At 44.6% G+C, this 14,965-nt stretch overlaps 2 protein-coding genes across 4 annotated transcripts in view; one reads left to right on the top strand and one right to left on the bottom strand.

Moving 5' to 3' along the window:
• The window catches only part of Acad10 (acyl-CoA dehydrogenase family member 10), a 39,933-nt gene extending 37,712 nt beyond the window's left edge, over positions 1–2,221 (bottom strand). For all 3 annotated transcript variants that reach the window (XM_087903674.1, XM_087903675.1, XM_087903673.1), the window contains exon 1: positions 2,060–2,221. The gene's annotated coding sequence lies outside the window, so the exon portion shown is untranslated. The remainder of the gene's footprint in view (positions 1–2,059) is intronic.
• A 156-nt stretch (positions 2,222–2,377) lies between these two features.
• Brap (BRCA1 associated protein) overlaps positions 2,378–14,965 on the top strand; it is a 30,127-nt gene continuing 17,539 nt past the window's right edge. Inside the window, exons 1-5 of the mRNA XM_048447409.3 lie at positions 2,378–2,597; positions 3,877–4,038; positions 5,115–5,310; positions 7,176–7,365; positions 14,231–14,344. Of these exons, the coding sequence (XP_048303366.2) occupies positions 2,516–2,597; positions 3,877–4,038; positions 5,115–5,310; positions 7,176–7,365; positions 14,231–14,344 (744 nt within the window). The 5' untranslated portion in view covers positions 2,378–2,515. The remainder of the gene's footprint in view (positions 2,598–3,876; positions 4,039–5,114; positions 5,311–7,175; positions 7,366–14,230; positions 14,345–14,965) is intronic.

The raw sequence follows: 14,965 nt of genomic DNA, 5'->3' as shown, positions 1-14,965 counted from the left end.
TAATGGAGACTTACTGCATGAGTTATAATATCATAAATAGCCACACAGTGCATTGTTATACATAACAGAGATGGCTTAGTAAAGACATAACTGATACGGGGTGATGTTCTAATTTCAAATTCCGGCTCTGCTACCTACTGGAAGTAAAATCTTGGGGATAATATTCTATCTGTGCCTTAGGTTTCTCCTACGTAAAATAGGGGCAGTTACAGTACCTATTGCCAAAAGGTGTCACCATTACCTGCAGTAAAGAGTGTAAAGCTATAGAGTTAGTACCTGACACACCGTTTATCTGCCACTTGAGCTGGGGGTGTGCCCAGCACCTTGGTATGTTGGATGTCCTCTGTATGTTACAAATATGCATTGCTTTTATTGGCTGATGAATAGAACTGTTTTGGCCATTGACTTAGCAGAGTAAAGACAGGCAGGAAATCTGAACAGATATAGAGAAAGAGTAGGCAGAGTCAAGGAGACGCCATGTAGCCGCTGGGGAAGAAGGCCTCATGGTAAAATATAAACTAGTAGAAATGAGTTAATTTATAGTTAGGGCTAGTTAATAAGAAGCTTAAGCCATTGGTCAAACAACTGTAACTGATGTTAAGCCTCAGAGTGGTTATTTAATAAGCAGCTGAGGGGACCCAGTGGGCCAAGAGAAACCAGTCCAGTGGGACCTGGATAGATGGAGAAAAGCCTTCATCTTCAGGGTCACCATTACCTGAGGTAAAGAATGTAAAACTATCGAGTAAGTACCTGGCACACTACTTACCTACCACTTGAGCTAGCAGTGTGCCTCAGCACCATGGCATGTGTTTAGCGCGCCAAAGGTAGGTCAATCCTCAGCACCACAAAGGCATGTCTATTACTGACTGGGCGGTGGCAGTGCACACCTTTAAACCCAGCACTCAGGAGGCACAGGCAGGAGGATCTCTGTGAGTTCGAGGTCAGCCTGGTCTACAGAGTGAGTTCCAAGGCAGTCAGAGATACACAGAGAAACCCTGTCTCAAAACAAAACAAAAAAAGGTATGTCTACCACTGACACATGGTCACACGAGGTACTCTGAGTGAATGGCTAGAGCACTTTCATACAAGCCAGGAGCTTTCCAGAGAGGGTAATCTGGGCCCCAGAGGGGACATTTAGCAGTATCTGGCACGTTTTTGTTGATCACCAGGAGGAGAGAGTACTAACCACATCTGTGGTCCACAGACAGACATACACCCCAAAAGGGTTATTAGGACCCAAAATGTGAGCAAGACAGAAGTTGGGAAACCCTGGCATTAACAGGGTGTGAGACATAGTACATAGGTTATAGCATAAGCTCTTCTATGTATCGTGTGTTCCTGTAATGGATACGGTTTCTGGACAAGTCCTTTCTCACACATTTCATACATGATAGCATATACACAGAAAAGTAACCTGTCATGTTTTTTCCACATATGCATTGATTTTAGCTGGCTTTTCTTCTTCTTTTGTGTGTGTGTGTACTGGACAGCGTGTGTGTATATGCGTGTACTGGACATTGAACCCAGTGTGTGTGTGTGTGTGTGTGTGTGTGTGTGTGTGTGTGTGTGTACTGGACACTGAACTCAGAGCCGGTACCCCAAGCATTCTACCACTGAAGTACATTCCAATGTGTGTGCTCACTATGGCAAATGCATGGCAGAAAATTCTTGCCTTAGTTCTAACCTGCCACCATGTCAAGCACAAAGCCTTCAGCAGAGGCCCCTAACCACTGGGGAGGTGGAAGAAGCAGGAGGAACAGAAGTTCAAGGACATGCTCTGCAACTTAAAGAGTTCGATCAGCCTGCTCTACACCAGACCCCATCTCAAAGCAATCAAGCAACAAACCCAAATTTAACCATAGCTACAGGCTTATCGCTGTCTCCACACGGCGTTTCATTTCACACGACCATCGACTAGCTCAGATGGCACAAGTGTTGAAGGTAGTCCTGGTAGGGACTGTTTTCCACATCTGCAAAAGTATCCCACATAGCCCGCAGTGTCAGGCTCTCAGTGGTCATCTGTGAAGCCCCTGCGCTCCTAACCAGCCCATCGCCATACCTGCATAAAGTTAAGACCTGAGGTCGAAGACCCAGGAAATCAAAAAGCCTGGAAGAACCTGGCCGGAGAGTGGGTGAAACGATAGGAGCGAGGGGTAGAACGCAAAAATAGGCCGCAACGCTCTGCACAGTCCAAGCACTCTCCCGGGACAAACTCGGAGTAGCTCAGCCAAGGTTGAGCCTGTGCGCCTGAGGGCGCACGCGCGCCGAAGGACCGCGCCTCCTTCCTGCTGGCGCAGGCGCGTGCGCGACCCCGCGGGTCAGAGACGGCGGCCGGGAGGCGGAAGTGGAGGTTGTTGTGGCTCGGCCGGCTGCGCGAGAAGGCTACCGCTGCTGAGGCGGCGGCCGCGGCTCTGAGGCGGTGGCGGCGTTGCCGACCGCGGGCCTCTCGGCCTCTGGGCTCGGCCCGCAGCTTCCCCTCATCCCGCCGGGGCCCACGCCGACCAGCGCCTGCCCTATGAGTGTGTCACTGGTGGTCATCCGACTGGAGCTCGCGGGTCACTCGCCGGTCCCCGCCGACTTCGGCTTCAGCGCCGCCGGTGAGTCCGCGGCCTCGCGCAGGGTCGGCGGGTCGGCCGCCCGGGGGCTGCCAGGTGCCTCTGCTCGGCGTCCCTCTCGACGCTTTCGCTGCGGGACGCGCGGCCTGGGAGATGCTCTGCGCCTTTTCCAAACTGGCAAACAGGCCGGTGGGGAAATGATCTGCCTAAAGTTAGGTGTGAGTGGCTGGAAACAGGGATTCGAACCCAGCTGGGCCCGAGAATCTGACATCTTCCCCAGAGGCCGCAGACTTCCTTAGTGGGCCATGCAGCTTTGTCGTCAAAACATTACCTGGTGACATTGGTTCAGGAGATTAGAGGCTCCCGAGGTGGAGGCAGGAGGACCGGTGAAACACAAGCCAGTCTGGGTTCCAGGAAAGCCTGTCCCAACAAACAGACAGAAAAAAAGGTGTGTGTGGGAGGGTGATTGCTTGGTATGTGTCAGAGCTTCGTCGTGCGGAGAATCAGATGTGGCCTCTAATCTGGCATACGGAATAAATGTGATAAATTGATGGAAAGGGGAAAGAACACTTCTTTAGCTTGGAGAGCGGGAATTACACTTTTTCACTGGAAGTGGCATCACTGGACATTCTGTGAGTCCAGCGTTTGGAACTGCAGTGGAAGATTGTGGTCTTACCGTGTTGTGCATTTTTTTACTCAAACGAGTATGATTTATTTCGAGATTACAAACATTTTTCAAGAGCTCAAAGTGATCCCTAGTTGTGGAAGTCAACTAGTCACTTACAGGTATCTTCATGGGCCAATCATGGAGTCATTTATGCAACAAAGACAGAGTGAGCGCTTCTACCGCCTGCTGGGTTGTGTGGGATGAGCTGCTCTGGACAAACCTGGGGTCCATCTCGCCTCAGAGCTGATGGTAAGGGTATTTCAGTCATGCCTCGGGGTCTCTGAAATGCCGTTTATTTGTGAGACTTGCATTTTGGCCACAACATAGGCTCTCAGTTTACACATGGTAGTTCGTCTGGGTATAGTCATCAAGGATCGTTCTGAAAGGCCCTTATTCCTGTGGGTTTAAGGACATGATTTCAGTAGAACAGCACCATGTTTCTGAGAGTATTGTGATAGACACCACTGATGGTTACCAGAGGTGGGGTGGTGGTGTGCTGTAGGGGTTCTGAAGGGACAGAGGAACGTACTGCAAACTCAGTCTCACCCATTTGGGAAAGCGCCGCAGACAAGGAGGAACCCTATTGATTGTAGTGCCGAGAAGTGAGGGGAATTTGTTCTGTCATCAGGTATTAATCATTCATGTGTTCTTCAGCTGGGGAGATGTCCGATGAGGAGATCAAAAAGAAGACACTGGCTTCAGCTGCCGCCTGTCTAGACGGGAAGTCACCAGGAGAAAAAGCAGCAATCATCCACCAGCACCTTGGCCGGCGGGAAATGACTGATGTGATTATTGAGACCATGAAGGTCAGCCCAGGTATGCCCTCAGGAACCTGGCCTTGCTTTTGTATTGTGAGCCCATGAGGCTCACCGCTGGCATCATATTTTATTTTCAACAGAAGATCTTATTTAGCCCACACTGACCTACAGTGTGTGAAGCTGAGGGTGACCTTGAACTTCTAATTCTTCATCCTTTGAATGTTGGGGGATTGTGTGTACATACCACTATATCCAGTTTATCTGGTGCTGTGGCTCAGACCCAAGGCCTTGTGCATGTAAACAAGCGCTCTACCAACTGAGCCCTTCCTCCAGCATGATTTTTTATCACTTCTGTGCTCTGTGTGATTTTTGTGAAGCCACGTTTCACTTTCTTTTAATTTTTCCCCCCTAAATAGTACTAAGATTGGATGCAGAGTTGCATGCCTTTAGTCAGCCCACTCAGGGCAGAGGCAAAAGGGTTATTTAAACCCTGGAGCTTACAAACAGATAACATAAGAAGAGCCTGTTTCAAAGGAATAGTAAAGAAAACAAATTGATGGAGTGTAATGAAGTGGATTCTTAACTGTGGTGGGGAGTGCTCCTGAGGAGCCAAGCCCTCACTTCCCTGCAGTCCTCAGCTGTGGGAGTGGATGCTTTCTGCATCTCCAGCATGGGTGTGGTCAGAACTGGAAGGTTCGGTTTTCAGAGTGCTCTGATTTTGGTCTCAATGAGGAGCAGGTGATAAATGTTGCCTGTTCAGGTTTTGCTGGATTGTGAGGTGCCCTACTCCTGTGTTGGGTTACTGCTGGATATGGGATGGGCCTTTTCTGGGTTTTTTTAGGGTGCTAACATATTTTTACAAGGATGTGAGGAAATGTTTTTAGGCAGGGAAAGCTTTAAAGTTGAGATGTTCCCGAGCTCAGCATTTCTGTCAGTATGGTTTGTTTGTGCTTATGACAAGATTTCTATGATAGCCCATGTCTACAGTCCTCCTGCTTCAGCCTCCACTGTGCTCAATGCAATACAATATAGTGTCTCCATCACAGTTCATTTTCCAGCTTGAAATTCTAAGTTTATTAGGCTCCTGAAGCTTATTTTCAGCTGTTTGTTATCTGCTAACTTTGCTTTTACAAGATGAATTGAGAGACACAGTGGAAGAAAAGAAGTCTCCAGCAGCCTCCCTGTCTGCACAGAGAAGCAGAAAGCAAAACGAGTCGGTGAACACAGCCCCAGACTCCCCGTCCAAGCAGCTCCCAGACCAGATTTCCTTCTTCAGCGGCAACCCTTCTGTTGAGATAGTCCATGGCATCATGCACCTGTATAAGACGAAGTAAGACAAGCTCATTTTCTTCAGACTGCTCTGATTATGCTTTGAGTAGGAGTAGGGAAAGAAGTCTGTGCGACAGCCTACCTTCAGGACTGTGTATTAGAGTTCTGAAATGCTTGTTCGACAGTGTAGATTGGGCTAAAACTTTCCATACTTAAAAGTAAATAATGTAGGTGCACTTAAAGAATGCTGTGGAGCTGCGCCTGGGTGGTGCACACCTTTAATCCCAGCACTCAGGCAGAGGCAGGTGGATCTCTCTGAGTTTGAGGCCAACCTGGTCTAAAATTGTATTCCAGGAAAGTCATGGCTGTTATACAGAGAAATCCTGTCTCGAAAAAAACAAAAACAACAAGAAATGCTTTGGAAATATTCTATTAGCTGTTAGGCATGGGTATGGATTGGGGAATTGAAAATCAAATGAGGTAAAGCATCACATGTCCCTGTCCTTACGCAACTGTACCTTAGCTAAGAAGCCAGCTAACTCATTTTAATTGAAATACCTCTTGTATGACTTTGTTTTTATTTTGTTTTTGAGGGTTTTTGTTGTTGTTGTTTTTATCTTTATTTTGTTTGTGAGACAAGGTCTCACTGTGTAGCTGTGACTGGCTTAGAACTTCATAGAGATCAGCCTGTAAATGTGTGTGCAATTAGACTTGACTTTTTAATTACACCTTTTCCTCTTTTTTTTTTTTTTTGCTTTGATTTCTTTTGTTTTTGTTTTTGTTTTTGCTTTTGTTTTTGTTTTAAGCTTGCTTCTAGAAGCCCAAGGAAAGGAAGCACTTGGATAGATAAATACTTGGGCCTTAGGCTGCCTGGCTAGGATAATTGGTTGATGTCTCAATGACTGTCCTTGCCTGAACTTGTTTCCCAGATCCCTCCTGGGAAAACAGCCAGTCATCAGGTAGCCAGTTTGTAACCCAGCAGTTTCCAATTGCATTGTTGAAGGTTCCCTTTCCTTCTTCTCAAAAGTTTAGCTCAGCAGCACTTTTTGTAATCTTCAGTCACATCCTTGCGTTTAGAATTCTCATGTAGTTTTACAGGTCTTTCTTCCCCTAGGGCTCTTTTAAGAGAAATTCACAGTAGTACAGTGCTTCACAGTTATTCAACAGTATATTACTATTCAAAAATTAATATGTTAAAAGAATAAAACATGGTGCTGGAGAGGTGGCTCAGAGGTTAAGAAAGAACACTTGCTGCTTTTGCAGAGACCTGGGTTCAGTTCCCAGCCCCCATAGGTAACTCACAGCCATCTTTAACACTAGTACCAGGGAATCCCATACCTTTTCTGGGCACCAGGCCTACATGTGGTGAACAGACATATCTATAGGCAAATACTCATATGCATAAAAGTAAATCTTTTTTGAAAAGAGAATAAAACACTGAGTCTGGCTAGTATAGAATAAGGACCCTTTAAGTCATGATTGAAAATTCTGGAGAGGGCTGGGTGTGGTGGCAGAGGCAGGCAGATCTCTGTGAGTTCAAAGCTCACCTGGTCTACAAAATGAGTTCCAGAACAGCCAGAGCTGTTATACAGAGAAGCCCTGTCTTTAAAAACCAGAAGGAAAAGAGGAAAATTCTGAAGAAGAGCTTGATGGGATGAATATACTCAAAATACATTGTGTGAAATTCTCAAGGATTTAATAAAATATTTTTAAAAAGATTGAAAAACTCTGATGGAAGGTAATATGGAACTTAGAGCTTGCCTTAAAGTACACTGCAGACACATGGAAAGATTCAACAAACTCAAGTCGTTTAGGTTAATGGTGAAATATTAGCTGTTTTATCTTTTTCATATTTTCTTGGACAAAGAGTTGTTTGGTTAGTGTTCTCCAAATTCTTCAAAAACAATCTCATTATCATCCTCTTAGTAAGATGACCTCCTTAAAGGAAGATGTGCGGCGCAGCGCCATGCTGTGTGTTCTCACTGTCCCTGCCACCATGACCAGTCACGACCTTATGAAGTTTGTCGCCCCATTCAATGATGTGATTGAACAGATGAAAATCATCAGAGATTCTACTCCGAATCAGTATATGGTGCTGATCAAGTTCAGTGCACAGGTAAAAGTTAAGATGCTAGATGTTGCTCTGTTGCAGACATGCTGTTGTTACTGTGATGTCAGCTGTGTGTGTTTTATGCCTTGAATATGGTTATGTTTCCTTTAGGGAGTGGGCAACTGGTTGTGGCCCCATAGCTATTAGGAATGCAGTTACAGTGATTCCTTAATTTTACAGGGTCTTATTGTCTAGCTCTGACTGACTGGTACTTGCTTTGAAAACCAGGCCGCCCTGGAACTCACAGAGATCTGTCTGCCTTTGCTTCCCAGTGTTGGGGCTAAAGGTGTGCACTACCATACCCAACAACAAAACCTTAGATGACCAACCAGCCATGCATTGAAGCTAGGATCTTCTGATAGTAGTTAGAGGCATTATCCATTGTTCCTCTAGTCTGCAGTGCCATTATTTTTAAAAATAAAAAAAAATTATTTATTAATTGTTAACTTTTGTGGCCCTTTGATTTGTCCCATCACCTCACACATGCTCGGTATATGCTCTGCCCCTGAATATATCTCCAGCTCTTTTTTCCTTTTCTGTGTTTTGAGACAGGATCTTACTATGTTGCCCAGGCTGCCCTTCTTCTCGCTCTGTAGCTCAGATAGGCTTGTGATCTTGTGCCTCAGTCTTCTGTGTCACTTGATGACAGACTTGCCCCACACCTGACTCATGGCTCCTACACATCAGCATTGTGTTTGCTTATCCTGTGGTTATTAGTCCTTGTGACATGGAAGCCCACATATGTCTGTAGTCAGTGTCATTGTGCTATTTGTCATTGTCCCATTTTCATTCTGTTCTCAAGATGCTTTTTAGACATTTTAGAAAATAAAATCATTTTTTAAGATTTTTAAATTTTTTTTTTAATTTGTTTTTTTTTTTTTTTTCAAGAAAAGTTTTCTCTGTTGCTTTGGAGCCTGTCCTGGAACTAGCTCTGTAGACCAGGCTGGCCTCGAACTCACAGAGATCCACCTGCCTCTGCCTCCCGAGTGCTGGGATTAAAGGCGTGCACCACCACCACCCAGCTTTTTAATTTTTTATTATGTGCCTGTGTGTGAGTGCAGTGACCGTGGAAGCCAGAAGAGTGTGTCATATCCCCTGGAGCTGAAGTTACAGACCGTCCCACATGGGTGCTGGAAACTAAAACCTGGTCCTCTGCCAAAGCAGTATACATCTCTCTACTACTGAGCCATCTCTTCACTTCCCAGTTGTTGGTCTAATATTGTAGCGTTGAGTGGTCTACAGTACAGAGAGGCAAACCAGTGAAAGAACAGTGATGTCCCCAGATCTTAAAGCGCCTGTGCAGGTTGAACTAGGAAGGTTATCACATCTTCCCTTCATGGACTGCCATAAGCATGCTGGTTCATAAGAGTATGTGTGTCTGTGGATGAGCTCCTCAGGCACTGTCCCAGCTTTGTTGTGTTTTTATATCCTGTGATATTTGTCCACTGAAGTTTGACCAAGTCTGTCTGTGAAAAATTAACTTCTCTTCCCTCCATGGTCAAAGGTTTCCTCCAGATAAGCTATCCCATCCTGCTAGTGTGCAAATGTGTGTGTGCCACTCTGATGGGTCATTGAGGTTTGTGAGTAAAAGGGAACTCATGACACAGGCTTCCTTGTTTGAGAATCCAGAGTGAGATTACAGGAATTGAATTCAGGTTGTTAGGCTTGGAGGCAAGCGCCTTTACCCACTGTGCCATCTCACTGGCCCCTATATACAACCTTCACAAATTACATTTTATTTATTTTTTATGAGTATGTATTTGCATGTTTGGTCACATGTGGAGGTCAGAGGACAACTTGTGTGAGTTGGTTTTCTTCTACCATGTGGTTTCCAGGGATTGTGAGGCTTGGCGTCTGGTGCCTTTACCTGCTGAGCCATCTCCCTAGCCTACATATTTATCTGTCTGTCTGTCTGTCTGTCTGTCTGTCTATCTATCTGTCTATGGTTCTGCTTTTGGGTTTTGTTTTTTTTTTTTGGTGAGGATGTTGTTTTTTGTTTGTTGTTGTTATTTTTTTTGGTTTTTTGAGACAAGAGTTTCTCTGTGTAGCTTTGGCTATCCAGAACTCACTCTGTAGACCATACTGTCCTTAAATTCACAGAGATCTGCCTGCCTCTGTCTCCTGAGTCCTGGGATTAAAGGTGCCACCACCACCATCACCTTGCTTGTTTTTTGTGGTTTTTAAAGGCAGAGTTGTCCAGACTGGATTGGAATTAACTATGTATACCAGAATGTCCTCAAACTCACAGAGATTACCTGCCTCTGCCTCCAAAGTGTTGGGCTTAAAGATGTATACTACCACACTGGGCCCCATATATGATTTTTTTAAAAAAATACTCTTTTATTTTGAGACAATGTCTCCTGAAAATCACTATTTAGCCTAGGCTAGCCTTGAACTTTCAGACACACTCCTGGCCTCAGCCTCCTGACGTGGGTTTTATAAGCATGGACTTAAATGTCAAATTTGGGCTTAGGACATTTTCTAATTTAGTTCTGTGCCTTTTCCTTTGTAGTATCTGTAAATCATAGTTGTAGACACTGTAAAGTATTGCTGCTATTATTGACTTGCAAGCAGTAATGTCCCCTTACCCACACACATGTGTCCTATTCCCAGGGATTGAAAGTGACCTCATCCATCTTGGTTATTGATAGCTAGTGGTGTAACTCTAATTACTAGCCTCTCTGCAACCAATTTCCTCACCTTTTAAACAGAATATAGGATTTTCATGCCTGTAGGGGATACCAACCAAGACATTGCCTGCGTAGAATGCAGAACCATGAGAACAAAGCTGTCAGTACAGGGACCCGTGATGTTATAACTGTTCTTAGTACTGCACATGCTACCAAATCTAACAGCTTAGGGAGCCACTGACCCACTGTCTCCAGAGTGCCTCAAAGTATGGGCATCTTGCTTGTATATGCGTCTGTGCCCCACTGTGTGCAGTGTCTGTGGAGGCCAGAAGACATTCCCCTGAAATGAATTAAAAATGGTTGTAAATGATGTGTTGTTGAACCAAACCTGCTTCCTCTGAAGAGCAGCCAGTGCTGTTAACCACTGACTGAGTCATCTCTCCAGCCTTCCAAACACATTTTTAATATCCCTGGTGGTGGGGTATTTGTAAAGTCAAATTGACAACTGTGTGCTCATATACTTAGAACTCTGTACTGAAGGAGCACACAGAACAGGTACAAATAAGATCCAACTGAGTCACTTCCCTAAGTTAGATCAGAAGTGTCTTGTGAAGACTGCAGCTTGAGTACACACAGGCAGCTGTCTGTGTTCTTGCTCTCCTCTTTTTTCATGAGAACAAAAAATCTTCTGAATAGTTTGTAATTTCTGTTGTCCCTGTTTACTCTGTGTGCGTGTGTTGGCAGTCAGTTCTCTCCTATTATGTGGGTCTCAGGAGTCAAACCGAGACTTGGTAGCAAGCGCTTTTATCCTCTGCATCATCTCGCTGGCCCTTGTTGTCTTAGCTCTCATTGGAGGTCTGTGAAAATTTAGAAATCAGTAGTGTGACCTTTAATTCAGTCTTTCATGAAGGAATTTGTAAATCATTGGGGCATGGAAGCAGAAATGGGTGGGACAGGTGACTGTTCCACAGTGTGGCAATGCTCTCTCCCTGGTGTGCTCAGTCAGAACTGCCTAGCACTTTGGTCCTTTTAAAAAGTCAAAAAACACTCTCTGCCCTGCAGCAGATGACTGTGTTAGCAAGGAAGCCCTCCTGATCATAATGGATTAACCTTTTCCTGAGTTTATCTCATAGTTTAAAAAAAAAAAAGACAGCTAAAAAGTAGAAGTTGGAATTCTTGTGTTTGGTTGTATATAATTCTAACCTTTTATCTTGTTCTGAGATAAGGTCTCCCAGTATTATGAAACTTGGAAAACTTCCTCAAACTTGGAAAAAATTTTTTCAGATTTATTTAATTTTCTGTGTATGAATGTTTTGCCTGCATGTATGACGTGCACCATGTGTGTCCTTGGAGCTCAGAAGAGGGCATCAGCTCCCTGGAACTGGAGTAAGGATGGTTGAACCACCACATGGGTGCTAGGGAATCAAATTTGGATCCTCTGAAAGAGCAAGTGGTGTACAGCCATACCACCCTGAACCTGCCCAATTTCATCTGAAAGAGCAAGTGCTCTTCACCTCTGATCTGTGTCTCTAGTTCCTGCCCTCAGAATCTTTTTTTTCTATCGTTTGTCTTTTTGAGACAGGGTTTCAAAACTCTGTTTTAACTCTCCTGGGACTCCAGTCTGCCTTTGAATTAGCAGAAATCTACCAGTTGTGTGCTACCACTCCAAGCTGCCCTCAGATCCTTTGTTTGTTTGTTTTGAGACATCATTTCTCTGTGTATCTCTGACTGTCCTGGAACTCACTCTGTAGACCAGACTGACTTCAAAATCACAGAGATCCGCCTGCCTCCAAGTCCCAGAGTGCCAGGATTAAAGGCATGCACCACCACCGCTGGGCTTCTCAGATTCTTTTTTACATTTTTGTTTTTTCAAGACAGGGTTTCTCTGTATAGCCTTGGCTGTCCTGAAACTCACTCTGTTAGACTAGGCTGGCCTCAAATCAGAGATCTTCCTGCCTTTGCCTCCTGAGTGCTGGAGTTAATGGAGTGCACCGCCACTGTCCAGCTGCCTTCAGAGTCTGTCCAACTTCCTCAGCTTCCCCTGCGCTAGCATTTTACCTAGTCCCATGCAGCATTTTAACAGTGTAGAGTTTTTTTATTCTGTTTAGTTTGATAAAGGGTCTCCAGCTTTCATTTTTAATACCTACATTGTAAAGAGGATGCCAATGTGTTCATATTGGAGTATCATTTCAGAAAGAGGTACATTTTGGCTGGGCATGATGGTACATGGTGGTACGTGCTCGTAACCTCATCATAGCAGAGGCAAAATGATCAGGAATTTGATGCCAGCGTAGGCTGAATACCCATAAAATAACAGCAAAGCCTGTTTTTCTTGATATAGTAGTACACACTTGCCATCTCCGAACTCAAGAGGGTAAGGTTACATGGTCTTTAGTTCAAGACCAGACCACGGGTATAGTAGTGATGTCGTTCATATAGCAACAAAACAAAAGTACATTTATTATTATTTTGGTTTCTCAAGACAGGTTTTCCCTGGCTGTCCTGGAGTTTACTTTGTAGACTAGGTTTAATTTTTTTGTTTGCCATGTGTATGCAGTACCTACAAAGACCAGAAGAGGATATTGAGTTTCCTGGAGGCAGAGTTACAGTTGGTTGTGGGCCATCTGGAAATAGTGCTGGAGAATGAACCCAGGTCCTCCAGCAGAGCAGTATGTGCTCTTAACTGCAGAGCCATCTCTTTAGCTTCTGTATATCTCTTTATAGTTTTAATTGCATTGGTGTGTGTGCAAGCTTGTGCACATGCTTGAAATCATGCTACCGTATGCATGTGCAGGTAAGATTATAGCTTGCAGAAGTTGCTCTACCATATGGATTGAACTCATGTTGTCAGGCTTGATGTTGACCACTTTCACCTGCTGAGTTATCTTGCTGGCCTCGAAGTATATTTCTTTGATATAGATGGATAATGCCCTCAAAAATACAATAATGTGTATAGTGTGCATTGGCTTTAGTCTTATGCTCATCCCTTCTGTGAGAAGTCCTGTCATTTGGTGAGACTTACAGAGCTCATGATCCACAGCTAATTAGCGCCTTGTACTATAGAAGTTGCGCTAAGCCTCCTCCTAGCCTGGCTGTCCCTTTAGGAAGTACCTCAGCCTATGAGATCCACCTCCTCATCCAAGTGTCTCCAGGAAAAGTCCTGAAGGATGGTGAGGTCTCTTAGTGTGAAAGAGAGTTGTCCCACAGCCAGCATTACACACCTGAACTTAAAATGTACTGCCTGCTCAGAAAAACATCATAATTGGCCATCCCTTTTCAGGGCTCAGCTCACTGACTTATATGAAAAAAGGATAAATAACCAAAAATCCAAAATGTGGGGCTGGAACAAAGAGAAAAAGCCAGTCTTGAAAAAACAAACAAAACAAAACCAAAAATCACTGACGTTGTCTTGTTGCTTACTACTACACCTGAGTTGGGTTTGATTTGCCTTTACCTTACTCCATCACAAGAGAACACAGCTCAGTATGTTAAAGGCTGGTTAGTCTTGGACCTCTTTTTAGTTTTTTGAGACAGAGTTTCAATATAGTTTCTATATAGCCCTGGCCGTCCAGTAACTCACTCTGTAGACCAGGCTGGCCTCGAACTCACAGAGATCCACCTGCCCCTGCCTCATGTGCTGGGATCAGAGGTGTGCGCTGCCACCACCTGACTGATTTTTTGTTTTGTTTTGTTTTGTTTTTAAGAATTCTTCTGTGACTGTCATCAGTTATGATTTAGTTCCAATTTTAAGAAGTCTCTTTTCTCAACTGCCACAAAAATGTTGACTCATAGGGAAAGAAGTGCCCAGAAATGTGTTATCTTTGGCCCATTTAATATTAGCAATGCACAGGTCTGCTCAGCACGCTGCAGTGCCCTCTGCTTTGCAGGCCAAGCCTACAGGCAGAGATACAGAGCTCTGTAGACTCGATGGCTCCAAGGCATGCCACTTCTAGCTTTGCCGCCTTTTCTGACTGTAAACGTATGAGAACGTGTGAGTGGAGAGAGTATCTTCTGTAACTGGCCCTAACTATTTATTTATTATTTGCTTATTGTTTTTTGAGACAGGGTTTTTATGTAGCTTGGAGCCTGTCCAGGAACTCGCTCTTGTAGACCAGGCTGGCCTCGAACTAACAGAGATCTGCCTGCCTCTGCCTACCCCAAGTGTAGGATTAAAGGTGTGCATCACTACTACCCGGCTGTAACCGGCTTTTATTTTTGCCTCTCCCCGTTGGTGTGCACAGGCTGATGCAGATAGCTTCTACATGGCATGCAATGGTCGCCAGTTCAACTCCATTGAAGATGATGTTTGTCAGCTGGTCTATGTGGAAAGGGCTGAAGTGCTGAAATCTGAGGATGTAAGTATGAAGACTTCTTGAGTCTGAGGAGAAATGTTGCCAGTTGGTATAAGATTGAACATTAAGATGTTTGAAGAAACATCCAGAAAGACCTTTCTGTGGAGATTGAGAGGAGAGACGGGCTGGGGAGGAAAGCAGAATGTGGAGGGACAAGCTAACAGCTGTGGTGGGTCTTTTGGGATGAGGGAATGTTGACAAATTAGATGATAGTGCTTGGTACACGCTAAAACATTTAGTGTGGCTGTTCTAAAAGCTGCTGGGTTTTAAATGGAGAATCTTAGCACTCAGGAGACTGAGGTGGAGGTGGGGGCAGGGGTGAATGAGTTCAGGTAGTATGGCAAGTTCAAAGCTAACATGTGCTGCAAGGCCCTGCTTCAAAAAACAGAATGGAGAGTTATAGCTCATTTTTAAAATGTAGGAAGTAGGTGTGATAGCACATGCATGTTGCCTCAGCACTCAGGAAACAGAGGCAAGGGACTTGTGAATTGGAAGCCAGCCTAGGATTTGTAACAAAGCCTGTCCTCAACTCAAAAGTTTAGTAGAAGAATCTGCACTGTTGAGATTATCCCAGAATAGTGGGACACTCTTTCGAGCAGAAAGAAGCATTTTCGTTCAAAATAT

The sequence above is a fragment of the Myodes glareolus genome, chromosome 2 (assembly GCF_982192425.1).
Source record: "Myodes glareolus chromosome 2, mMyoGla1.1, whole genome shotgun sequence".
Lineage (NCBI taxonomy): Eukaryota > Metazoa > Chordata > Mammalia > Rodentia > Cricetidae > Myodes > Myodes glareolus.
This window is presented reverse-complemented; position numbering and strand designations above follow the sequence as displayed.